At 40.2% G+C, this 27999-nt stretch overlaps 1 protein-coding gene across 1 annotated transcript; it reads right to left on the reverse strand.

Annotated features, from left to right (window-relative positions):
- On the reverse strand, positions 1-27948 carry LOC145783337 (nucleoprotein TPR-like). Its single transcript, XM_082595187.1, has 50 exons — positions 27795-27948; positions 27338-27442; positions 26785-26955; positions 26539-26600; positions 26146-26301; positions 25912-26055; positions 25543-25711; positions 25175-25247; positions 24893-25034; positions 24546-24638; positions 24143-24355; positions 23214-23420; positions 22933-23136; positions 22393-22601; positions 20999-21137; positions 20680-20802; positions 19755-19916; positions 19163-19267; positions 18730-18921; positions 17924-18097; positions 17438-17582; positions 17048-17181; positions 16688-16774; positions 16445-16595; positions 16090-16337; positions 15585-15689; positions 14934-15149; positions 14186-14355; positions 13485-13647; positions 13210-13275; positions 12674-12892; positions 12163-12261; positions 10832-10927; positions 10562-10660; positions 9786-9984; positions 9401-9436; positions 8810-9042; positions 8437-8589; positions 7223-7324; positions 6852-6965; positions 6176-6424; positions 4901-5000; positions 4550-4740; positions 4167-4236; positions 3741-3910; positions 3200-3371; positions 2388-2542; positions 1852-1904; positions 837-943; positions 1-394 (listed from the first exon to the last, which is right to left on the reverse strand). Exons 1-50 carry the CDS (start codon positions 27946-27948, stop codon positions 330-332), a joined length of 7164 nt encoding a protein of 2387 aa, XP_082451313.1. The 3' UTR covers positions 1-329.
- Between the last annotated feature and the right edge of the window lie 51 nt (positions 27949-27999).

Here is a 27999-nt window from a genome sequence, read left to right on the forward strand (position 1 = left end):
CACGATTGCATCAACGATTGTATTTACAATGACTACACAAAGCACAATTATTCCTCAGCGATGCACAAGCAACTACCCGCATGGAAGAACTTGCAATTAACAGCAGATTTTAGTTGAGAAAAACTGAAAATTTTGACCTTTAACCCGTTAAGCATCGTAACTAATAAACGTCAGAAAAGCGAAAAACTGAAAAAGTAGTCAAAACAAAAGGCAGGGTTGTTGCATGAACAAAAATTGCTGATCCGGCAGTGATTCTGGCGAGAAAGCCTTGCATCCTTATTGCCTTTGTGTCCTCCTCCAGGATACGTTTTTCTCAATTTCGTAAAACATCATTGCTGGTTGGATGTAGAAGGACCACTTCCTCCTCCACGCCCACGAGAGGCTCTGGGAGCACCTGGGATGTTGGGAAAATAATGAGAACTCACTCACATGTCCACCAATAAAGTGGAGCATTATCATCATAAAAAAGTGCCCAATGCTAACCAAAAGAGCTAAGTCAAGCGATTTAAATTAAACATAGCTGCTAATCTTCTAAAAACCTAACAGTTTGTTTCACCCTCAGCAGGATCCTCAACTACGTTTGATTTAATAGATTTCAATCATAAAAAATATAACATGCTTCAACGCCTACTTTAAGTGACTCAAACGAAACAAACCCCACATATATGGCAAAGAAAAGGGCCTTCGATTGCTGTTCACAGTTGGTTTGGCTCGTCATGAGACAAGAAACATCTACGATATGCAGGTAATCACCAAAGAAGAGGTAAATGGACAACACACAAATTGTTCATCAAACCTCACATTCTCTCGTGAACCAAGCGTAGTCAAAGTCTCACCTATGACGCGCAGTCTTCGTCTTCCTCTGAAGGTATTGGATGGGATACTTGAAGCCTCACGTGCGTCACTTGCAACTTCCTGGTTGGTGGGATTGGCTGATTCTAACCTGGAATAAAAAGATTATCAAGAAATGTTGGTTACATTTCTTGCTCACACGCAGTTGCTGAAGCCTTCCCGCGACTAGGAAACAAAACTAGCCCAATACCACAGGCAAACAGTGGAACTGGCAACCCTGAATACCAGTGCAGGTATATCTAAAAAGGGGGGTACGAAGGCTCGCAGCGATTGCCTTTTCTCACGACACTAGAAGGGCGGTACTTGGTACCGCGTTAAGCATGTCGCTATTTTTTACTTACAGAAAGTTGTGTAGTGCTGCTAGTACAGTCGGTTGTTACAGAAGACAGTTAGCAAATATTACATAGAGTATAATTTAGAGAATACTTCTTTAGAAACACAGTTGAAAGGTTACCAATAAGCTGTTTTTCTTAACAAAGCCTTTGTAGTAGGCTAAGTGTAAAACAAATGTACGGACGAGTAGATGAATTATCAAGTAACTGTGAGCATGCAGTGAATATCCAGGCCTGATGCTCATAGCGCAATGCAGGTTATCATACCAAGGTTTCTTAAATTACTATCGATGCCAATTGTCATTTTACGATAAACAGAAGCCCTTTTATGGTCAGACGTAACAAAAGCCTTCGCATCCTCCTCTTTAGATATCACTGTACTAGTGATACTCTAAATCGGTACAATTTCATGCATTCATAGAACCCATTAATATTAATGTGCGGATCCGTCGGGGTGTTAATACATGACAGGTCAGGTTGGAGAGAAAAAACACCGTCTTCCGGGAGTCGAGGTGCAGTTCCTTCGTTGCTCACTGGACTCGACAACCAAGTCTTAATACAATTGAACGTGAGCACAAAAAATAATTTTTCATGTATTTCTCGTCACTTTTTGTAAATTTTCGTTTCCGAGTTTACTCTAAACACGATCAGTGAAAGATCGACTCACTCTTCGCTTTCTCCTAGTTCCTCCTCCTGTATGCTGCTGCTGACCGCCGCATTCTGCAAATACAAAATATTGCATTCGGAAATCTCATTCTCGCCTCCCGGCCCATATGTATAATTGTATAAGGTAAGTGTACGACAAAGCCCAAATAACATCAATTTATCATGTTCGAGATCGCGATTTCAGATATTGAATTCTCTTCAGTATGAAGAAAAAGTTTATGAAGAAAAGTGGAGGATGAGGAGATGATTAAAACTTATGAAGAAAATTTTATTGATAAGGAAACTGTACTGAAGAGGATTCAATATCCGAAATCACAATAATGCATTGGTAATATAGCGCTGTGTCCGTTATCCCATCTACTGATTTGTTGTTTGGACGCTTTGCAAGTCAGGCAGTTTCGGCGTGCGCAAAAAGGTGTAGTTCAGTACATTGTAGCCTAAAACGCTTTCCTTCCAATGTTGGGTACTGAACAGAAACGAAAGTAGTCGTATGGCAAAGCGAAAGGTTCTGGCATATTGAAAATGGAAATAACTTACACCGGAGTTGGACGGCTGAGCGTCGCTTATCTCAGCGCCAACGTTGCCAGCCAGGAAGCCAGCCGATGACGACGATGGGATGCTTGGCACGTTCCTTACGCATTCATCGCTCGCACCAGCAAGATCCATCAGTGTGTTGTCGACAGATGCCAAGCCTGGAGGAAAAATGTTGTTGGCATTAAACTAGGGTGTTGTTGCTGGTTTTGATCGTACAAAGGAATAAGTATATCAATATATAGGATCATCATCATCGGCCAAGCCTGAATAAGGCGTCGGCTACCGTGAGTCTCCACAACGATCGATTGTCCATAGTTCTAATTAGGTTTTCAAAATTTTGGTTTGTCCATGTTAAAAGATTTTTGAAGATTTCCAAACGTGGACGCCCCCGGTGCCTCTGACCAGGAAGTCGCCCATCATTGCCGAGTGTTCAATTCCGCGTTTGCGGTAGACATGCCCGATAAATGTCATTTGCCTTTTTTTGATAGTCGTGATGAGGACGCCAGGTGTGCACCCAGAGCTATATAGGATACTATATGCAATAAAGCCTGTCACTTTTTTCGGTAATTTCTTTATTTGGGAATTGAAGATGCTTAATCACAAGAGAACCAAAGCATTTACTGGGGTTTGCAACAAGATAGATTCTCTCTTTATAAAGCCGAAGAAGTGCAGGTCAGAAATACTGTAATCGTCATTGCATTGATGTAAAAAAAAAGTTTTTCCAATCAGTTTACGATTTTACATCGATGCAACATGAACTTCCATCTAAGCAATGAGCGATTTCATTTGCAACACGAACAAAATCATCAAGCTACCTCCGGGTACTGCAGCAAAGGATGTCGGCGCTTGCGACAGATCTTCAAACTGGAAGCGCGAAGCGCCACCCGGCGGAACGCGTGGGGAGCTGATGGCCTGGTAGCTCTCGTCGTGTCGGTGCTGGATAAGTGTCGGTGTACAGGGGACAATTCCGTCGCCATCATCGGTAGGCTGAAACGGAAATGCATGAAAGATTATATGGGCTCATAAGGTTAATGGTAAAGAAGCCTTTAAAACCCAAATTTAAACATCTTTGGTAAGGCAGCGCTTTAAATCGATGTTTGCTTAAAAAGTCTTCAACCTGCAGGTTCATATGAATATCAAAGCACATCGGAATAATGTCGCCTAAACAACGTCTGCAGACGTTGAACCTACGTGAAAAAGACCAATTTTGGTGGCTTGTTACTTCTCAACTGAAGTGGCAAGAAGATGAACTGATGTTTTGACAAGTTTTAAATTCAGACCGCAAATGAAAAAATATATAGTTTTATAGCAAAAATATATTAATCTTTTTAATTTGGAGCATGAGAGATGTCTCACCGGTGGGACGATGCCAGGAGTGAGAGGAGCAGGACGACCAGAAAGCCGATGTCTGGAGGAATCCTGGGGCAGGAAGAGATAGGGAAGACTGTTCGTAGGAAAGTTCGGTTGCAGTGATGGTTGAACGGTCTGTGTCTCTGGGCGTGTTGAGGATGAGGCTCCGTTCTGGGCTGAAAGGAAGAAGTTTTGCTTACAAAAAGTAGTGACTCGGCTAAGAAAGGTCTAGAAAGCTTTTAAATGATGAGAATTACTACAGACGATAAACTCTCAAATCAAGCTACGCGTTACAAATGATAAAAAGCTTCTTGAATGAAAATGGTTAATACACTTCATTTTTAATTGTGTAGTTTTAAAGTCAAACTATAGTTTGCGATGAATGTAGTGCATTGACATATCATCCGAGAATTAAAATCATCCATTACTCACTATCTGTCTCTTCCGACATCTCTTCCTCATCTTGTTCTTCATCATCATTCATCCTGTCATCGTCAGCATCCTGTTGATGAAGACACAAACACTAACCACTGGCAAACCAACATTTAAGTAAACGCAATTACCTGAACCCCGCTGTGCTTTAAAATGCTGCTGATGCAAGTTTGAACGATGACTTTCTCTGGTTATAAGAGCCGACCAAAGCAGGAATATTAGGGAGTGACTAACATTCGAGCATATGATCTAGCCAAGGGGAGGGTTCGCGCTGTGCGACTATTGTGTTCAGTTAAAGTCGAAAAATTTAATCACAAAATCTAGAATTTATAATTTAAATACAAAACAAAAATTATAACTAAAAATGGATAGGGTTCACTTACCGGAAGTTCAAGCTCATTTTCCCCGCCAGAATCGCTGGAGAGCACAATAACATCTGCTTCCGGTCGATTCACGGACGACGTTGCAACTTCCTGGTACGTGAATGCATCTGATTGGTCAATGACTTCGGCAACTTGCTGTGATTGGCTGACTTCTTCAACCACCAATTGTCCCTCTTCAGTGACCTCGAAAGCTGCCAAAAAATACAAGAAACTGCAGCTTACAAATTTCACCATGCAGTGTAATTTAAAGTTTACATTGTACTGTGCATTGACTCGACGTCGATTTTAAACGCAAAACAAAAAAAATCCTTCCTAAATAACAAAAAGCACATTTTTGATCAAAATACTTACCTTCTTCTTGTTCCTGTGGTTGTTCCTCTACCTGGCTGCCAACATCCGGCATGTCTTCTTGAAGAGACTGATCTGGCTGCCGTTCTGCTCCCGTTGAAATCTGCAAAACAAGAACTGGTGTTTGCACAGGCTAACTCTTTTCAGCGGACATAAGGCCACTCGGCATGCGACAACTCAGCAGGTCCATTTCTGCTGCTGTCCAAGTCAGTAAATGGGATTTACTTGCTTAGTTCGGACTTGCTTGGTCATCGCTTGCTAAACTGAATTTACTGACTTGTGACATGCCAAGTTTCGGCTTACTCAGTTGTTACTTGCTCAGTTTCATCATTTGCCAACTTCGGCCACTTGCTGAAACGTTACTAGCTCAGTTGTCACTTGCTCAACTGCCATTAGCTCAACTCGCAACTTCGTCGGCTGCATAGCCGAGTGGTGAGAACACTGAAACGGCAATCGAAAGGGCGCCGGTTCGACACCACTCAAGAGCATGCGGCTGTGTCTGTGGCAGGACACTTGAAGGCATGCCTGAAGGTGGACACGAAGATTGGCTTCCTTGCCTTCCCGTCCACTTAATCTAAATCTTCAACCACCGGGTGTAAGCCTGGATACGACAAACAAACAAAAAAAACTCGCAACTGCTGACTTGTAGAATGTAGAAGACTCGTTTTTCAGCTGAGTGTGAAGCATATTAAAAGAAAAAAACATGGCATGTCATGCGACTATAGAACTATACTCACATTTTACAGAAATTGAGTTATCACTAAAAATAAGTTGTACGATGGTCAACGCATGTCCTCGCACAAACTTAATTCAAAAAAAGGCTTAATTTCGCTATAACATACGCTGGTGTTTGCATAAAAATAAGAGATTAAACGTGGAAAGAACTTTAACTTGCTCTTAAAAGTCGTATTTTGGACTTAAGTAGTTCTTCAACCCGGGTCTTCAATTCATTTGTAAGTCTGAAATTTTAGAACAAAACTTGTTCTCTCCAAACATTCGTCTCATGATGTTTCACTGAGCTCGTGCTTCAATAGACAATGGAGCTCGATATTTTGTGAGAGACATTGTTATTAAAAAATGTAATTGGAGAATTACTTATTTTCACGATCGTCTCACGAAGTTTTATGAAATCGAAAAACAGATTGAAATGAAGACATCCCAGACAACAAAATTCGTCATTTTTACATTGATTCAACGTCTGCAGACGTTGAATCAATGTAAAAATGACGGATTTTGCTGTCTGAGAGTTCTCTTGTCATGAACTCTACAAACAATCACCTTTCCATGGCGCTTAGAGTTGAACATTGCATTATGGGAAGCGCTACATGACGTCACTTCACAGTCTGAACCTTCGCTAAAAACTTCGCTGCCTGACGTAACTTCCTGTAGCTGCGGGGTCTTAACTTCGACTGGAAGTCGCTTCAGCTTTAAAGATTTACCGAGCATGGTGCCGTGGCTGGCAGGGGCTGGTGAAGATCTGAACAGCTTTCGCTTCGGCATTAAGGCTCGGCTGCAGATTGTGGAATCCTGTGTGGCAAACTTAATGGAAAACATGTTTGAAAATGGTTAACAGGCTAGCGGGCGATATTCTGGAAAGTTTGCGTTTTGCGGAGAAATTTAGCTGAGTGTACGATGTGAGGCCAACTAGACTGAAACAGCTGCGTGCTCTATTCTTCTTTCCACTGTCGGTATGAAAGGTTGCTGCGGTTACATGTTTTAACTTACTTTACCTGTTGCGGGCGCTTTAACGTTGCTGAACGTTGAATAAACGTAAAATCGCAAACGTTACCAAAGAAACTCAAAGAAATGGCAGTAAACACAGCGCGTAGTCACACAGAAAATCAAACGTTGATTTTTTACGTTGATTCAATGTCTGCAGACGTAAAAATCGACTGATTTACTGTCTGGGTAGTCATCAGGCTGAAGTAATTTCGGCAAAAATGGCAAGTCTCACCTCGCTGGAAACTGATCTGGTCGGGGGAACGGGAGCAGTTGAGGGGGTCACCAGTGGGACACTCTCGCTTGATTGGTCAGGACGTTGACGCTTCGGCAGGGGGGCAACGGCAACCTACACAAATGATGATCAAATGATGACACGTGACCACACTGACCACTTTCAACCACCTGCAACGTTTGTGTCAATACGAAATTTTATTGAAATACGTTGCAACAGTGTAGTAATAGCTTAGTTCGACGATGTAATTGAGTAGAAAAACATCAAATATATCACATACATATAAAACTACACGGTTTAACATCACATTTAAAAAAAGGAATTAATTGAATGTCTTATTCTCACAGAGCCATCATTAAACGAATCAACACACTGATGGATACCTGAGCTTCCCTGCTGCTTCCAGGGACACTTCGTGATGGTTGCACCACCACGTTGACCTCTTCAGCATCTTCATGAGTGCGCTTTTGACTCTGCAATTGATTCATAAACATTCGAGATGGAACTGGCTAATGAAGCAACAAGAAATATAAATTGTGCTGGTTTCTATCAAATCCTCGCTGGTATTGAATGCTGCTTTTACTTTCAAAAGTGGGAAAAACTAACTGGAAAAGGTGATCTGGTACTATGACACTTCCTCAAATGGGCGATCTACCTAATACAGAAAGCAATCATTAAGAAAACAAACCAATAGCTTTTTTTCCTTAGTCTGAACCTTTTTTTTTTTTAAGATTCAGACTAAGGAAAAAAAGCTATTCATTTGTTTTCTTAGTGATTGCTTTGTGTATCAGGTAGATCGCCCATTTGAGGAAATGTCATAGTACAAGATCACCTTTTCCAGTTAGTTTTTCCCACTTTTGATCGTAGATATGTTTTTTTCTAGTTTTTCCAAACCTTGTCACCTATTTCTGCCACATTGATTGCTTTACCTTTTTGCATAATTGCAAGTTCAGCATGATGATGTAATAGAAGCGTTTATTCTAGATTTCACCGACATAGTATTTCTGTAATACTCCTGCTTAGTAAATTTTATTTGAATTTTCAAGTGTTTGCCGTTACTTGCTCAAGCTAGGTCAAATTGAAATTGTAATATTCGATAGTTGCGTTTTTGCTAAAACAATGAAGAAAAGGAAGAAATAAAGAAAAGAATATGGAGGTCATAAGCATTTTTATCTAATTAAAATGTAATTTTTCTTTTGTTTTTTGGTCCAGTTGTGCTGACATTTCTTTATATTGTAGGCTAATTTTGTTTCGACTCAGTTGTGCTGACGATTCCTAATGGAAGAAAGCCGGTTCCACAATAAAAATTAAATTTTATTGAAATACTAAGTTATTTGGAATGTTAGCCTGGTCAAATGTTTTAAGGTTCAGACCAAGGAAAAGAAGCTATTGATTCGTTTTCTGCTTTTACTTTATTACCATATAGCTAACTTTAGTTTAAAGATCGTATCCAGGTTTTATGCCTAGGATGCGACCCCTAAACTCACATCCCTAAACTCTAAACTGCGACCCCTAAACTCTAAACTGCGACCCCTTAACTCTTTTACCTTTAGGCTTTTTGGGCCAATTCTTTCAAAGGACTCACCGGGTGGAATGGGCGGGTAGGGTTAGCGGGAGGAGCATTGGCTGCTGCGCTGCTTGAAGGAGCGACAAACCTCGGTGCACTCGACGACGAGGCCTCAGCTTCCACGGCGCTGGCGGAGCTCACAACAACTGTCGATACAGCGGCCGATGATCCCTGTGTGTTGGATGAAAGAAACGTAACTTTGCGTTGTATTAATGAAACATGCATTGGCTTAAAATTTCAATCGATTGGTGGAAGTGAAATGGAAAAAATAAAGCTTAAGTTTGATGAAGCATAACTTGGGTCAAAACCGACCCACCCCCGTTTCAAGAGGGTTAATTGCTGTAAAAAAAATCGGTGTCGAAAAGATTGCGAATAGACATGAGCTGGTCACCTCTTCTTGCACTGTTTGGTCATCAGACGACGACACGATGGCATGGTCGCTCTCAGCGACGGTCGCTGTTTCACTCGATGCTTCCGGCTGGGGCATGGCTTGGGCTGGAGCGACAGAGCTACCGACGTGCTGCTGTTGTTGTTGTTGTTGCTGCTGACGGGCTGGACTCATTGGATACACTAGCGCTGTCGTGTGACTGGACATTGACACAACTGATGGCATTGAAGCAGCGACTGAAAAAATAGAAATGTTAGCGAAACGTCTAAACAAGTGAGACTTTACTGTGGCGGTAAAACTACCATACCAAGGAGGGTAAACACTAAACAGTGACTAAGATTTTGGGGGTTTATCACTTGCAAGCGAAATCGTTGAGTAATACTGCACAGCTAATTGTTGTGAAGGTAGCAATTATCAGCTGTACAAGCATTTTCCATACGAAAGTCAGCCTTGCTTTACGTACCGTAACTTATTCAACGTCTGTCGCAAAAAACGTCGATCTAATGTAAAAGAAGACTGATTTGCTGACTGGAATTGGTATCGTGGCAAGCTTGTTGTAATCGATGTTGTAACCGACGTAACTATCTAACTAACCTGTGACTTGTGTGGACGATGACGCGGCTTGGGCGACTGAAGATGGTCCTACAATGAAATAAATTACGTCACTTGCAAACTAAAATAATGAAGACATTGACTACTCAAACGATCACACAATTCAGACTGTAAACAACATAATAAAATAAAGAAGGTCGCTTTAGTGAGATTTTCTTTGTTACTTATGTTTATTGTATCAAGAAATAAGATTTAGTCACACTGGTCAGTGGTCACAGGATATAGCAATGTTTTGATATGATGCAAAAAACAAAGAAATGAGATTTTATTGCTTTGAATTGAAATCATAAAATCTTAGATACTACATGACAATTTAGAGAGTGATCCGCTGCAAAAATGTCCTTTTTAAAACGTTGGTTTGCGTTACCAGGCCGATCAGTATCCTGCGCTTCTTGCTGTGGCTCGGGCATGACGCGAGCGGTTCGAGTCACACGCATCGGTGTGACTTGATTGACTCGCTGTGCTGATATCGGTCTGATGTTGGCGGCTTTCCGCTCAGCTGCTTGGATTGGCCCGGAATGTATCGTGGCTCGGCCTTCCGTCAATTGGCGCTGTAACTCTTCGATCTGACAAAAGAAATCTCATTCAGATAAACGTGGGGGGATTTTTTAGACAAGTGGAAAAAGAAACCTTTGTAATTGACCCAAACCGGACACTAAAGAAGCCGCCTTTACGGTGACGAAAGCTTTGTCAATAAATTATACAAGTTTCCAAACCGAGATGATTTTGTTTGACTTGTAAACCTAAACTCGAAAACCATTTAAAATCCTTAAATAAATTTACGAAATTCAAACACGCTTTTGTTTTCAAGATTAACCTAAGCCTGACCCCATTAGCAAATCCGGTACAGCAGAACATGAAATGATTGTTTACTGATGTTGATTCAGCGAAAAATCATCTCGACTTCCAAATTTTGCACCCGAACTGCCACTGCAGCAAGTACAGAAAAAAATACACAGTTATAAAGCATGACAAAAGCATGATAGAAGTAACAGGAGCACAATACAACAACTACATATTCAAAAGTTGTGTATCATCCATCCACACACACTGCACACAACTTACTTTAAATAGAAAATTTAAACAAAAAAGCAAGATAAGATCGGGGAAAAGTGAAACAATCCTGCTGTTTTAGGCTTCTACCTTAGCTTGTAGTTCGGCTCTCTGTTCGACCTCAGATTTGCGTTCATTTTCAATTTTCTTTAATTCTTCTTGTAATCGTTCTCGTTCCTTTACCGCTTCCTGTGGACACAAGTGTCGGGTAAATAAAATTATATCATGAAAACAAAATAAACCGCTCAAGGTGTGCGGAAGAAAATCGATTGAATCGAGTTTTATCTTGATTTTTTATAAAAATTGTAAGCTTTACGATGTCAAACTAACGTAAAAATAACGACATTTTGCAAAAGTTACCTGGTTATCTTTTCGGAGCTTTTCGATCTGTCCTTTGGCAAGTGTCAATAATTTACTGAATTTCTTCTCTTTCTCCGTCATGTCGTCAATTTGTTTCTAAAACAAAATTATTACTTGAAAACTCGTTTTCGAGAATCTTCAGCTAAACTTAGTAAAAACAAAAACAAAAAACGTTTTTTCTCTTCTGTGTATGAACCTTCTTCGCCACTCCAGGGGTCGAGAGGCTCTGCCTTTTACCACCCATGGGAAGTGGCGGCGACTCGGTCTAGATGTTTGGGCAAGTGTCGAGCAGCCACTGAATTGATTCGTCATCCAGTTCATGCAGACCACGCATACCATTTGGCGCATGGTAAATGGCGCAGTTGCGGATGGTGTGGTCTGCAGTTTGTTCCTCCATCCAACACTCACAGATCGCAGGCGGAGCGGTTCTTCATCTGTGCATGTTGGAGCGGAATAGTCCGACGTCAGTGCGCAAGCAGTTGAACCGCACCCAGGCCTTCCTTGGCAAAAGCATTCCGGTTTGATGGGGGCCGGCGTCGGAGATGAAACATAGGAGTCTTAAGGAGTTCGTCTTCCACTCCGAGCTCCATTGGTGGTCCGCCCAGGTAGCCGCACTGATGGATTGGTATTTTGCGGTTTTTATCAAGAGTTGTGCGACCTTTACAAATGGGTGTCTCGATTTCAATCACCGAGGTTGCTCGCATACAGACTCGTAGAGACCAGGAGCAAGTGGGGCTTCGTAGCGCGGCGAGAAAGAGACAGGAAGAGGATGGCTTCTTCGCGACGAAGCTCAGCTGGTTGTATGCCTGCGAGGACAGGGAAATTGTCCGATGGTGTTAGTCACAGGCATCCAGTCATGATACACAAGGCGTCATTTATGGCAGTGTTAATTTGATGGCAGCGAGCGCTGCGACAGGTGCACAGTACAGTATTCTGCTGAAGCGTAAACTAGCGCAATGGTGGCGTTGCGCAAGGTGTCAACACCGGCTCACCAGCCTGAGCCGACCAGACGCCTTAGCAAAGCTGTGCGTGTGGACATCTTTTGCGTAGTGAGTCCAAATGTTGACAGTAAGTGAGCGACCTGTCCAGGACCACCCTCAGACAATTAGGATTTGGGCAGAAAGACAGAGACAAACACAAAAAAACGCTGTCTGAACTACTGAAGAAATACAACATTTATTCATTTTTTACACTATACGCTGGACACTAAAGTACTACTGTAGAATACAGGCTAGATTCTAGAAATCTAGAATATGCAAAACACAACCAAGCCAATAAACACCAGCACGCCAATAAACTCATGCCAAAATGATAACACGTTGAAGTATTACCTTGGATTCAGCCAATGTCTTGGATCGTTCTTCGCTCTGCGATCTGAGAGCAAAATTTTCTCCCTGCAATTCCGACTGCGACTGTCCGGCCACACTGAGCTGTAGATGAATTTGCTTCAAAATTGTGATCTGATGACTCAGTTCAAACAGATATCGGTATTTCCTACGTAACGTTTCAGTTCCAGACATTGGAACGACCAGTAAACCCAATACAAGATGACGAAATCACGAAAGTTCAAAGTTTACCGAAAAGTTGTATTTGACAGTTAGTTTACAGTATCGATGTGGCGTGTTACAAATGATATTGTTATTTCTATGCTTGAATTGTGAAAAGGTTATGTTCTTCCTTGCTGTCAGCACAATTTGAGCGCCACAATATCAGTAAGCCTTCCACTGTCCAATCACCACATGCCAAATTTAAATAGTTAAGCAAAACTGAATAACGTCACGTTTAAGACCACAACAGAATTACGTCACAAGAAACGATGCCATTTAATAAACAAAAACTAACCTTCTTGTTTGCTTCTTCCAGCTGAGCTTTAATGTTCTTATTTTCCTCTTGGGAACGAGCTAACTCCTGACTAAGAGCCTGAAGACGGGCTTTCTCCTCTGCCAAACTACCCTCTGCTTCTCTTAAAGCGGTGGCCGTCTCCTCCATCTTCAAAGAGTCCCCAGAACTTTGCTCCTGCTCCTTCGGTTTTTCCTCTTCCGCTTTCTTCTCTGCTTCTTCCTGAAGTGACTGACTCTTTAAGGTTGATGGCTCGGTGGATTAATGGTTAGAGTGTACGCCTCCGAATCGGTACACGCGGTCACATATATCCAAAAGTTTTCAAAAGTGAGTACTGATTCTTAATCCTCCTTGGCATTAAGGAAAGAATATATAATAACATACAATCTAATGATAAATAATAATGTAAAATTTCTGTGCACGAATTTCAGCACTTTCAAGCCACCTACAACATCCAATATTTTAACGCTGATTTAACATTGCTAAATGTCAATTTTGTGGAAAAAAACACTTTATGTTAAAGAAATCAAACGCATTACCCTGTCCTTCTGTTGCTTGAGCAAATCTTCGTATTGAACTTTAAACTTCCTACCCACTCTTCGTATCTGCGATAGAATTAGAAGGTTAAGACTGATGAATAACACCAGAGCTATAGAACTGGACCAGAGATCAGGTTCTGTCGATATATTATTAGCAGCAGGTATAAGAGTTGAAAAAGATTAATCCACGCGTTTCAATATTCACACAATGTTGCAATGCAGCATTTAGTGGCAGCAGTTTTTGTTTATCAAAATCAAAAACAAACTTTACAAACCCGGTTGATTGTTTGTAGCTTCTCTTCAAGTTCAGTTTTGCATCTGGAAACTTCTTCTTCTCTCGATTTCACTTCGCTGTTGAGTTTCTCCGATGCTGCATTAGCAGCTTGCAGTGTAACTTCCATCGTCCTGACTTGGCCCTTGACTGTCGAAATCTCGGATCTAGTGAAGTAAAAATACAAAAGATTACAAGCATTCTTGGTTACGTTTCTCCAGTTTTGGTAGGAAGGTTGTTTAACTATCAGCAGACGATTCCAAGCAACGCAGTTTTTGTATCATTAATCATAATATAAAGAGGCACACCCAGAAATAACATCTTTGTTACGTGCTCTTGACAAAAACAGTAAAAAATATTCTTTTGTCGTTCAATTTCATTATCACAGCAGCTGTTATTGAGAGATACGTGTGTGACTGTTTGGCCGTCATGTCACAAAATCGACCGAATGTGCTTCGTTGCTAGCACTAGTTGCAACGTTCATCTGATGAAAGTAAAAGCAACAACAAACAGGTTGGTTTATTGCTTCACTGACGTTTTACGCACCATGACAATGCGCATCCTCAGAGCGAATAACATACAAAATAAAATTTACAAAGTTATATACTGCAGTGTGGTTAAAGACAGGAAAAAATGAAACACACATTTATCACAAGAAACGTTGAAACGATGTAATTGAACGTTTTGAAAGTTGTTTAAGCGTACTTGAGTGTGGTCAACTCCTTGTTCAAGGAGTCGACTTCGGCTGCAAGAGAGGATTTCTCCTGGATAAGACGACGGTACTCCTCTGGATCTTGCCTCCTCGGCGATTGTGTCATCTGTTGCACTCTCTCTTTCCATCGCTCTGCTTCTTCTTGGAGGACTTTCTTTTCTCCCTGAAGAGTGAAGATGATGTGAGAGATGTCAAAAATGACAATGCGGTATCTTGAAGTGATGGACCAGTAGTTGTCCAATAATGTAAATTCAACGTCTGCCGATGTTGGACTGATGTAAACTAACACGCATGTCACCGAATTGTAGAAAGTGTTCAACAGACTTCGAACAATTTGTACCAACGATGCACAAAGAAAAAATGAGGTAACAAATATTTCGTTCTCCTTTGGTGAGTCGCTCCACCACCACCGGCATCAAGGGCTTTCCTAATTAGAAATAATTGCCATTCCTACAATATTTCAACGTCTAGTGAGATTGAAACGATGTAACAAGATGTTAAACACTCGCCATTAGTACTTAGTGTTAATCTTTGGCATTTAAGCATAACCTTTCTTAGTACATGAGTAGGACTACTTAGTACTTAGTGTTATCATATAATAGCTGATATAGAACCATCTGCGAATTGCTATATTAACTAGTAACTATTAGTAATAGTAATGCCTTTGTTTGAAAAAATTGCTTGTAAAAGTATCAAACAGCAGTAAATCAGTACCGGTACATAAAATGTGGCATAAGGAACCTGTAGGGCGGTCGTTTGTGCCGCAAGCTCCCTGTTCTTTGCTAGAAGAGGAGCAAGGTCTCCTTGAAGTTGAGCTATCCTAGAGTTGGACGCTTGAAGATCCCCATCCAGCCTGTCCCGCTCGCTTCGCAGCTTCCTGTTGTTTTCCTCTGTAGACTGCATGATCGCCAACTCCCGCTTCATCGCTGCCATCGCTACCAGCTTCCCTTCCAACTCCTGAGGTTTTGTTTCAAAAACAGTTAAAGAAATAGCTCCTTCATAACCTTCTTTATTTCTGTTACGTTTCCTCAAGAAGGATTGTTCAATATTAATGAAATTCATTTTCATCACAGCCTCACTATGATTGTGATGAAAACTATGAAATGAACAAATAATTACAATGAAAAATTAAAGAATTGAAAAAGATCAATTCGATCATTGAGAAAAAAATACTCTTCTTTTAGGTGCAACCATTAGAAGGTGGGCTTTGCTTGGTTACCAAGCGATCAACATGGAAGCTAAGGTTCTCATCATAGTGGGACTACGTCGCTAATAAAAGGTGACACGTTCTTATCTACCAGTTGTTTTTCTCTGAAGAAGTCTAACTGTAAAAGGGAAAAAAATTCGGTATTACACTTTCACAGCCGGTATTTTTAACGTCCGTCGCATTACCTGAATTTGCTTTTGTTCTGTTTCTATTTTCTCCTGGGATTCAGAAAGATGCTTCTGAAGTTGAAGGAGCTTCTGCTTGAGGCGGGTAGTCTCCGATTGTGTCAACTGAAAAAAGATCAATTTGATGAAAATGTACCTTTTTATGCGATGATACATGATAAACAGATACATATCTAGGTCTCACCATGAGCTTTCCAAAAGTCACTACTGTGCTTGCATTATTCTGTTTTAATTTGCAACGCCATATCATATTGTCACGTTTCAAACGCAAATGAACGTTTATTGCAGTAAAACTGCAAGGAGAAAGGCACACCCATCAGATTAGAGGGACAGTATCTCACCACTGAAAATCTGACTGCTGTCTATCATCACGTGGGCGTGGCCTACATAGTGCTAATTTATTGAAGTACTTTAAATTATTTTTTATGTTTGTGGAGCACAAAGAACACACGAATCTTATCAACTTCTTTAGTGCTAATCGAAAGCTTTTCATAACCGACTTCACCTCTGATTTAGTGTCAGCAATTTCCTTCTCACGTCTCAAGAATTTGATCACGTCGAGCAGTTGCTGATCAGACTCGTTCGCATTTCCACTTTCGGCTGACGTCACTGCCATAGCAACGGGATCACGTGACAAGAAAAGTTGCGTGCCTTTCGCCGGAGAAGGTACCGCTTGCTTGCTTTGCAAGTCAACCAAGCGAGTACTCAGAGACTGGATTTGATCGTGAAGAATCTTGTTCTGTTCTTCCATGTCTGGAAAGTAAAACTGGGCTCAAATTTACCTTCACGTTTGATGCAAGAAGAGACATACAAAAATACTTTTCTGAAAAAGAATTGTTAAAAGCTTTCAAGCGCCACACCAGAGTATCTTTGTTTTTGTAGCTGTGTTTCCAATTTCAGTTTTTCCTCCAAACTATCCCAAGACTCTGTCTTCTCGCGCAAGCTCTCTTCAAGTGAAAAAGCGAGATGCCTTTCCTTCTCCAACTCGCTTTCAAAAGTCTTGGCGTTTTCCTGCGCAAAAAAATTAGTTAAACCGAAAGTCGTCATGATTCAACCCAAAAGAAGCAAACAAAACTGCTTGAAAACAAACAGAGTTTTCTCACCTTGAGTTGGATAAGCTGCTGCATAGCGGTGGCATGGAGTATCATTTCCCTCTGGTAGTTATCGCACGCCGCTTCAGCTTTCGAGACCTGTGCAAAGTGAATGACGGCTGTGAGCGCAAAAAGCAGAATATGAACAAGTGCAAAAAAAGATGATGCGCCAGAGGCAAGTGACTAGGTGTATCCAGACAAAAAAAGTTGCCATTTTACGTCGTTACAACGTTGCCAGACGTAAAAATGACAACTTTTTCCCGGATAAAGGGCTAAATAAGTTATTATTCACTATTCAGTTTAAAACAAGCGTAAGATGTAAGCTTGCTTTATCGACTCTCGCATTGTTGAGTACAAGACCAATGGACGCACCTGTTGTTTCAAGTCTTCCATGGCGACCTGTTCATTCCTCACTGCCTCGTTACGACGACGTATCGCATCTTCCAGTTCAGATTGTACTGACGTAAGCTGCTTACGTAGCTCTGACGTCTGCTTTTCTACCTCACCTGAGTATACATTCAAATGTTTAACATTTTACTTTTAAGACAAATTCAAACATGCACGTTTAGTAAGTAAGGAATTTAAAACCTCATTGATAAGCGTAAAGGAAGCTCAAAAATACGTTTCAAAGAATCAATCTTCACAAGAAATTACAGTATGAATTATTAGGAATAGCTTCAACTCTTGCGTGACACAAAGTGAACCCACTTTTGAATACTGAATGATTAAAAGTGTTGTTTAGGAAGCAGCCAAGCAAGTTACCGGTCACTTTGTATTTCTCATTTTTCAGAAGACTGTTTTCCTCTTCGACTTCGACGAGACGCTGTTCCAATGTCACTATCTGCTGGTTGCCTTGTTCAAGGCGATGTTGGAGAGAAGCGAGAAGCTCTTGATGCGCATCGCTATTCTGTGAAAGTGACGTTACATAAAGCTGGTTCAAACCGGATTAAACTACTTTGGCTAAATTGGTAATTAATTTAGGTATTGATTGAATGAACAATCAAATTCAAAACCAAAAACTGAGCACGATTATGTCTTAGAAATCTGTAAGACAAAAACTACTAGAGGAACATATTTTTAATCTGATTTGATATTTCTGAAACAAATTTCCCAATAATTACGTTTTGTTTCATGGTTAGGACGCCCATTGACACCAAGCAGAAAATTGACAAACGTAATTATGCGACTACGAATATTCCCACGGTTGATTCTTTGAAATTAGTCTAAACACGTTAGGTTGTGCCTTACCTGCTTCAAGCTCTCTTCGGCAGCTTTGGCGACATCGTTAAAATGGGCAGCGTGCTGTTTGGCCTTGTCCAACCTAACTTCTAATGTAGTTACTTCCAAAGTCTTCTCTTTCAATTCCTCTCTTAAAATACTGATGGTCTCCCGGTCATCGCTAGAACTTGTCTCGGCACCAACCTGCGTGAAGTTAAAAACAGCATTCCATGAAAGCCCACGCTGGTCACTTCCCATACAGTAAATCAATCGTTTTTTTACATTGATTTAACGTCTGCAAACGTAAATCAATGTAAAAATGTAACAAACGATTGATTTGCTGTCTGGACGTCTAGAAGCTAATCGGTAAAATCACAATCGTAGGAACTCAATTAACAAGTGTTGCCATTTCTAGATGTAGCTAAGCGTGGAAAGGATATAAAAATGGTAAGTTTAGCTGGGTGGGTAGCGGTGATAGTAACAGATCGAAATTAGGATGCCATTTTTGAATTTTTGAGTCATGAAAAAAAAACAATGAAAGCAAAAAGTCAGCTGTTACGAAGCAACACTGAAGTAGTCATAAAAAGATAAGTTAAAATATCATTTAAAACTAAGACTTTGCTTCTATTCTATTTCTAGTGGTGGCAGTCTAACACTAGTATCTGGGAAAGCGACAAACAAGCGGTATTTTCGCAAATCAAACATCTATTCTTACAAAAACAGAAAAAAAATGTAAAAAAATTTCAATTAGGAACAAGTTGCAAGACCCACAGCAGCCTAGCTACTGTATTCCTGCAACGCACAAAAAAACTATTTATGAAATGGCGGACGCATACCATCTGATGACCGCCGGCCGCACGGGACAGGCGATCTTCAACAGCTGTTAGTTTAGCTTTGGAGTCATCTCTTTCGCGCTCCAAAGAATCAATGGTCGCTTTGGCAGTGTTGAGATCGTAGTTCAGTTGAACTGCTTTGAGACGCTCAGCGTCGTACTGCTTCTGCACAACGTACAGCTGTTTTTCCACGCTCTGTAACATAAAAACAACGCATTCTAAATTTTAGTTACTGTTTTGTGCTCTATGAATCTAAACACAAGCCAGACATTGAAGCTAAGTAAAAAGAAGGAATTTGTGAGCTGGAACAGATTCCTCTTGGCAATTTAAACTCATTACTCCAGCAAATGTAAAACTACATTGACATGATAAACTTTTACAAAAAGAAAAACTTCTTTAAAAAGAATCTACAACTTTAAGAGATCTAGTCGTTTGCCTGAATTTCGTCTTGCTTGGTCTGAGCAACGTTGTGTGAGTTTTGTCGCAAGGATTTAATCTCCCTCTCCTGGCCCTCCACCCTGGTGTTGAGCTGGGATTTGACCTGCAATTAAGCGACGTTGTCAGCGAGGCGACGCCTGGGATGACGACACGAGTAGGCTAGCCAGTACGTGCATGCAAATGACAAAACAAGTAACAATAATAATCACATTTTCTTCTGCACACGTTGTGAGAACACACCGTACATTGCGATTATAGAAGCCAAACAATAGAAAGCAGGGAAGGACCGTGTGGTCTTCTCGTCAGCTGATCCTTATTTTGGTATGCCATTAAGTGTCATTGCCGAGACACTGTCGCGTGCTCTGGAGCGGTGTCGAACCCACGTCCTTTCGAACGTCGCATAGACGTTCTCACAACTCCACCAAAAAAATTAACGGTTAAACTACAGTATTTACAGCAAAACAAATTGATAATCCGCAAATTAAAAAAATGATTGTTTCGTTTCATCTCTGATCCATTAATCGGTTCCTCTCACCATGAAATTATCGACATTTCACGGAATTAAGTGCAACTGACCACACGAACTTCACCTCAAAAGCTTGTTCTTCCATGCTTTGCAGCATCTTTTGAAGGTTATTGAGCAGCACAGTTTGGTTTCTTTGCTCCCGCTGTAACGACTCGTTTTCCGCAGACAACCGATCTTCAGCCCGTCTGCTGATTTCAAGCTCTTGCTTGATAGTTCTCAGCTTAGCCTGGAAATACATTGCGGCGATGGTAATCTTAAATTTTGTTTTTTCGTTTGTCGTATCCAGGCTTTCACCCGGTGGTTGAAGATTTAGATTAAGTGGACGGGAAGGCAAGGAAGCCAATCTTCGTGTCCACCTTCAGGCATGCCTTAAAGTGTCTTGCCACAGACACAGCCGCATGCTCTTGAGCGGTGTCGAACCGGCGCCCTCTCGATTGCCGTTCCAGTGTTCTCACCACTCGGCTATGCAGCCGAGTGGTGAGAACACTTTAAGTTGTACAATGTACATACATATTTTGAAGCGAATTTTGTTCTCGTACATTTGTTTTCAATCACTGTATAGCAGCCATGATATTTAAACAAAAGTCATGTAAAGCAGAGCTTCCCAAATTATGAGCCACGACCCCAAATGGGGTCGCAAATCATGCTTTTATGATCTCCAAACAAATTACAAGGCCCTTAGAAAATTATTTTCAAAAATAGGGTCGCGTAATCAAAAAGTTTGGGAAATAAAGAATTTACACAAATTGTTCATGATGACGATGATGTTGACCGTTCTGTCGTAAACAACATGGTGCGATGCATGACGTCATAATGCGGAAACGTTGTGTTTTTCTGGTTGGAAAATTGTTCTCACTCCTCTTGTACAGTTTACACAAAGATCTACCAGGTGTGTTGACGAAACACAAAACACAACCTTCAACATGTTGATTACGGTGAGATTCGATCCAAGGTCATTGTGAAACACAAAAAACAAAATGACCACCGACCTGTACTTTGGCATTCGCTTCCCCAGCCGCGTTCAACTCAGCGTTGAGGTTCGATACGTTCCGTTCGTGTGACGTCACCATCCCGTACAGTTGGCTGTTCTTGGCGCGTAAAGCATCTGCCTCCTGTAAGGAAATCGACGCTATTTTGAGGTGAGACTGGCAGGACTCAGGTATTACCGAAGTTTGGTTTAAAGAAAATTGTTTTACCGAAAATTGTTTTAATGTCTGCTTTATTTTTACATTGATTCAACGTCAGCAGACGTTAAATCAAAGTAAAAATGACAGACTTTGCTGTTTGGAAAGTACACAAATCTCTTACCTTTTTGCTGCTGTCGACGTTATTCTTAACCATATTGTAACGCTCCTTTGAAAACTCCAACTGGGCGTCAAACTTGGCGCAGTTGGCCTTCTGGTGTGACAGCTCGTTTCGAAGATCTTCAATCTTTTTATCATATACCCTGAAAAAGTAAACTCATCACATCTGAGCATAGAGAGGGCCCGCTACGCTCAGACAAGTTTTTTTAGGGTTTTCTTACGTCTTGAAGGTATAAGCTAACCCTGATTTCGGTTGTCCAGACCTTTTGAATAAGTTTTGAAATTCAATATAAAATAAAAAATTTTAATCTTCAAAATTTCTGTTTCATGAAAATTTACTTACAAATACGCTATTAATTTGTTCATGCGTGCGTCTTTTGAAAACACTTTGCATGTTTTGTTGTACACAGTTAAACAGAGCTTCCAAAATAAATTTCTGCCAAGGTCATGCACCATGATCACAGCATGAATGCGAAAACTAACTGGAATTACTGTATGTAGGCTAAAAAGTGTTAGAAAAGCGATTTCAAAACGTTTATTGTCGTCGTCGAGTGAGCCTCTGGGGACGAGGATCTATCCTTTTACCACCCCAGATTCACGATGCTCCCGGACTAAGCTGGAAGACTGCTAGAGAGCTGCCAGTCTTTTGTTTCATCATTCAAGACAGGCAGATCTTCCACTCCATTAGGTGGCTTGAAGATGGTACAATCGTTGATGATGTGGTCAGCAATCTGTTCCTCAGCACCACATTTACAAGTAGAAGAAACCATTATCCATTGGTGCATGGTTGAGCGGAAAAGCCGTAGTGACGGTTGAGACGCACCCATGCCTCTCTTTGTAGTGTCAGACCGGTGGGACGGGTTCATTGCAATGCAATAATACATATAATTTAATTAATAGCCTTCGTGATCAGAAAAGTTCTAGATGAGATATAATATTCATGACGTTTTGCTGCTGTGAGTAATTTTTGCGGTAGCCACTTTAACAAGTCGAAATTCTGCCACTGAAATTGACTAGAATGAAACCGCCAACCAATCATAAGCTACGGTTTAAGTGACGTAAAAAATGGCAAAAAGAACATCATAAAAAGCAAATTAAGTGATGGATTTTTTGTCAGCTGGTTGGCTTAGGGGTTAGGGTTAGGGCTAGAAAGTATTCATTTCATTGACGCGTGTTCGATTCTCACCACTGCTATTGCTCTTTTTCTTCTGTAATTACCAAATAAAGTTCAAAACAAGTATTAACTCTCTGGATGAGTGCTAGAAGGGTCACAATTGGACGGTAGCCTCTTATAACACGTTCTGATTGGTTGGCGGTTGCATTGTAGTCAATTTCAGTGGCAGAATTTCGACTTGTTAAAGTGGCTACCAATTTTTGCAGATCCATTGCAAAACTCACTTGTTATTGTCCAAGACCTCCTTCTTGTACTCAGTGTACTCCTCCTGCAATTGCACCAGCGCTTTTCGGGTGTTCTCGGCATTTGTAACATCCGGACTCTTGATCGGAAACCGGCTCTTGGGAGTAGTTGGAGTCCGGGAACCGGTCGATGCCATACTTGTGTCCACAAGAAGAGACGGACTCGCCAACATGCTCGGCGGCAAGCCACCCTGAAATGGAAGCTCTCGTCAACTCAACTCTGCTTCGAGGATGATAGATGGCCAGGTGAAGGTAATGCACGCATGGGGTTGCGGTGTTACCAGTGTAAGATATAAATATTGTTTGTTATTTGAAAATGGGATCACCAGCTCGCTGTGAAACCGTAAATGATGTAACTGCTATCTTAGTAGTCAAAGAAGTCACAAATCTAATAAGGTTTGTAATGTAAAAAAAGTCAGTAGTTCTACAAAACACGCTTGATAAAATGAAAATTTTCGTTTTCAAAAGCGCAACTAGACCTTTATTTTAAGCTAAACGAGCATGGAGTTAGCAAGCAGTTACCGAAGGGTTTTGTGCCAAAAGCACCCGGTACATATCCCTCTGGCGAATGATGGTCTCTATCAGGGTGGTCTGGCGCAGTCTGTCCTCTCTCAAACGTTCCAAATCCTCTCCAGCAGTTTCCAATTCATCCTGAAGAGCTTTCGTCTTCTCATCAACTCCGCTTTGCTCGGCCTTTTCTTGATCTTCACTCAGCTTACGAATAACCTGAAAGAGTAAAATCGATGCAAGTTATAGGCTGCGATGGAGTTTTACTAGAACCAATGACTGCATTCACAACTTACGCCCAATAACTTCTGATTTTGTTCTTGCAACTCCGATATGTCTTTGAATGTCACCAGGGTTTGGGATATGAGCTCAGAGGAGCTACTGACGTCATTACAAGATCCGTCATCGTTGACCACTAGAAGGGACCTCTCTCCGTACTTCTGCGGAGACATCAAGATCTCACGACCTCGCAACTCCTCAACTTCTTTCAGAAGGAAGCGGACCTGAAAGAAAAAAAATTTTGAAGAGAACTTCAAGAAAAGAAAATATTCTCTGACAGGTGTCAAACCCACAACAATGCTTGATACGAACGACTCGGTTGCATGTCTTGTAATACAAACGGATTTATTTTCACAGGAATTAGTTCAATCATAAACAGCTAAAAATCGCTTTGATCTGCTAAAACTAGATCATCTTCAGTTTATTCAAATAGAATCAAGAGGGCTTTCATGCAGTTTCGATGGAGAGACTACGTTGTTTAAGTAGAAGCAAATGATGCCACCTAACAACATGGCGTTTATCATGTGAACGCAGATCATGGTGAAAAAAACAAAAATGGGAAACGGCTAGACATCATCTTGCAGTCTTCGAGCATTTGAAAGAAAAGGAAAACTGCCAACAACTTCAACAGCACTTTCAAAAGGCTTGATAATAATCCATGGCAGTTGGAAGTTTTCGCTTTCGTGACACGACGGAATGCCGTGTTGTTGCTTAGTTTCGTATGCTTGTGGTTTATTCCAGGGTAACAAAACGTAGCTTTGAGAAAAAGCGTTCGTTACTAAATAGGGTTTGTTTATTTGTAGAAACACAACAATTTGATCTCCTTGAGCAAACGCTGGTTACGCGTGAAATTAACCTAGAAACTACAATTTTCACCAATGCGTGTTGTAGGAGAAATTGAAATAAACGCAAAATGTACCAAAACATGAAACAAAATAGATTTTACTTGTTTCGCCAAGTCGCTTGTTTCCTTGCGCAGTCGCTCATTGTCTCGTTTCAAGTGATCGCTCCTTCGCGTGGCGTCGTCCGCCTCTTGTCTGATATGCTGGAAGTCCACAGCCGCCTCGTCCGTCTGTTGCGTCAGCTGGTTTATGGTGACCAGCGCGCGCTCGTAGTCCTCGCGTTGGCGCTTGAGCAAAGGAGCTTTGGCGTTCAGTTCCTTCGAAGTGATTTTGAAATTCAATGCTGCTGTTAGTGAGTGCACAACAGTACTGGGTACCGAAAAGCCATTATAGAAGAAAGCCATTACGACGGCAACGTTCCGTTGTCTAGATACGATATATGGTTTTTAAAAACAGGCAGTATAAATTATAATTTTGAGTATTTATATATGAAGACGTTAAACCTACTTCCAAGATGGCGTCCATGGCTTCATTCAACCTCTTGTTTTCTTCTTTCAAAACAATAACTTCGTCGGTTTGTTCAACGTACTGAGAGTATATCTACGGAAATGGATAGATACACAATTATGACGCTTCAACGCTTAAATGTGGTTTAATAAACCAAAACAATTGTCTATTTTATATTGAACCAATGAAAACACTTCACACTTGCGCATCCTAGGTCAGTTGGATCATACCTAGGAGACACCATAGAGAAACAATTTAACATTTAAAATTTTTCTGCGTTGAAACAAAAACCAAAAAAAAAAATGTTTTTTGACCTTTGAATCGATAAAAACACCTCTAGTACCCACTTGCGTGAGGGTCATGCCCGACTTTATGAACTTGCTCGTCATGGCAGCAGTGGGGCACATCTCGGACAGCTCTTCGTAGCTCAACTCTCGTCTTTTATTGGCAGAAATCAGGTCGTTTGCTCTTTCCAGCTCCAATCTTAACCTGCAACACCAGAACATTATTATCAAACAAGTGAAACAACTCCACCAAAGTAAAAATTGATGTAAAAGTTATGTGCTAGAGCATTTCTTAATTAGACAATATCCAAAATCACTGAGTTATCAAGCCAGGCAATTCTTCACCTTTCACTTTCTTTGAAATGTTCTTGAGTCTTCTTTTCAGCCTGGAGTACCTGTTGCTTCAAATCATCGCTTTCTGAACACAAATTATGTATTTACACATCAGTAAATCGCCTTGCAACTGGGTGGATACTAAACGGTGTATAATAGGTTTTTTAATCACACTTTTACTTGATTTCTTGTAATAACAAGAAATTTCATGGAGAATTTCAGATAAATAATAATAACTGACTGTCACACGTAGCCACGTAGATTCAAGTATTGGATAATGTTGCTTTGCAGACGCTACACTTTTTATATAAACCCAGCCAGCAAAATTGCTGGTTGAGATAAAATCCGCCATAACCTTCTAATCAACATAATTCTCTCACTCTCTGCATTTGATTTCACAAGATCTTGAAGTTCCTCTACGGCTGAAAGAAGTTCATCGGATTTCTTCTCTGCATCATTTGCGGACTGCTTATAGAGCTCAGCCAGACGAGATTGTGACTGGAGTTCATTGCGATGCAGCTCCTCCATGGAATGGTAATTTTCCACTGTCTGTTTTAAAAGGTTAAATCTGTGTTAAACTTCACCCAGTTTTTGACTTTTCAAATTTTTTTAAAAGAGCTTGTCTCATTTTTTGATTGAAACAAGTTTTAAATGGGCTCAAGCAATAAACGTATTTTCAAAATAAGTTTCTTAGCTCAAATATAACCCAATGACATATTTATAACAACAAAAAAACTTTTTTGCCAAACCTTGGAAGTTTTTTCTTGGAGTTCATTAATTTTTTCCTGCATTGCGGTCTCATTTTTCTTGAAGGAATCCACCATGGTTCTCAACTGCTTATTTTCATCACTAGTCAAGTCAAGTTGTGATCGAAGAGATATCAACTCACTTCCCTTAAAACAAATGTATGACAAGGTTAAAAATGCACGATTTGATGCCTTGATTGTAGGTTGCAAGCTTCACATTATATATACTCCAGATACCTTTTCTTTGTTAAATGCAAGCAATTCCGTCGTTTTTTGGTTTAAATCTTTCGTTAGTTGCTCGTTTTGCTGAACAAGCAGGTCCTTTTCCTGCTCAATTCTTTTAGTATGATATAGTGACGTCACTTCAGTGCTAGATACCTCATCGAGCTTCAACTGTAACAACATTGATATATATTATAATAATTTGCTGTCACAGTTATTTCAGAACAGTGCAAGAACTCGAGCAGTAGGAACTGTGGAATACCCCTAGTCATCAAAACATCAAAATATTTTATGTTAAACTGTACTTGTTGGTTTCATAGATAATGAGTGAAATTAGAGGTAAGAAAAACAACCTTGTATGTAGTTACTACAATGCAATAGAAACTGTCCAAAGTCAGGAAAACTTACCTGCAACTCATTTTTGGTGTTGGTTGCTTCTCGCAGTCTCTCAGAAACAGAAGACCACTCCTCTGAAACATTCAATGATGTGTGATTAAGAATGTCTTAAAAACTGCACAATATTAAAGCACTGTACATTTCTTAAATTAAAGATTTCAATATTTTATACAATCCATTGGAATATCCAGTCATCCCCAACAACGGAATACAAATTTGTACGCATATAAGTCAAAAGAACTTTTTCATTAAACGTACCATTTAGACGAGCGATTTCAAGGTCACGTTTTTCAATGGTATGTTGCAAAGCAAGCCGATCTTCATCCCAGTTGTCCTTGACTCTGTTTAAGGCCACATTTTCCTTTTGGCAATCATGCAACATTTTTTCTGCATCATTGCAATGTGCCTGAAGTTCTGTTAATTCCTTTTCTAAAAAAAAACACACAAAAACATATTATTTCAATAAAATCTCTCTGAAACTAAGTTGGTATTTGAGGTCTACAAAAGGCTTGAGACAAAGAGTAAACAGTATGATATATAATGAAAATTTAGTTAAATCAGTTAAGGTAAAAACTACTATTTAAGGCAAACAGCCACACAGCAGAAGTGAAAGTTTAAATTTCATAATAAATGCTTAACTAACAAACTTAAAAAAACATAAACATACCGTACCGTATAGATAATGTTCAAAAATATTTTTTCTTTGGTTCAGTGTTGAGGAGAATGATTATGGCTTTTATTATAACATGACAAAAATTATAATTTACACATAGAAATGCAACAGCAGAAAAGAAAACTGATTTCACAATACCAAGGTCATTGCATCGTGTCGTCGCTTTTTCATTCTGAGTTGCTTCACTATCTAAGCGACTTGCACTCTCAATGAATTTCTTGTCCAATTCATAGCATTTTTGTTCTACAAAATATTGTTATGGTTAATATAAATTACAAAGTTAAGTTAGTTATATACTATAAAATGAGCAATTCATAAAAGGTCATTAAGCTACTCTGAACACAAGATCACTAAACAGAATTCATAGAGTTGAATCATATTTGCATGTTCAAACTATTGTTTTAGTAGTTCCATGAATGTCCATAACTAGCGAGGACATAAACCAAAAGTGAGAGCAAAACTGAAATACAAAATATGGTAGCATGTGATCAAAAAGTTCAATTAAGAAAGCTACCATACCAAAGTATTGAATAGGTTAACTATTGAGTGGAATAACATAATATCTTTTCACACACAGTTTGCTGTTCATACTCACCATAGTCAGCTCTAATTTTTTGTATTTCACCTTCCAAACTTAGAACAACATGATTCTTCAAATCAAGAAAATTTTCAAGCTTTTTCTGGACTTCAGAAGAAATAGTTTCCAGTTCATTTTCTTGTAAAATAGAGCCAAGTGTAATACTTGACATCACACAGGTTGGGATACTTCTTTTATAATGCAACTATGAGAAAAATCCTAT

Source organism: Aplidium turbinatum, chromosome 14, assembly GCF_918807975.1.
Source record: "Aplidium turbinatum chromosome 14, kaAplTurb1.1, whole genome shotgun sequence".
In the NCBI taxonomy this organism is placed as follows: Eukaryota; Metazoa; Chordata; class Ascidiacea; order Aplousobranchia; family Polyclinidae; genus Aplidium; species Aplidium turbinatum.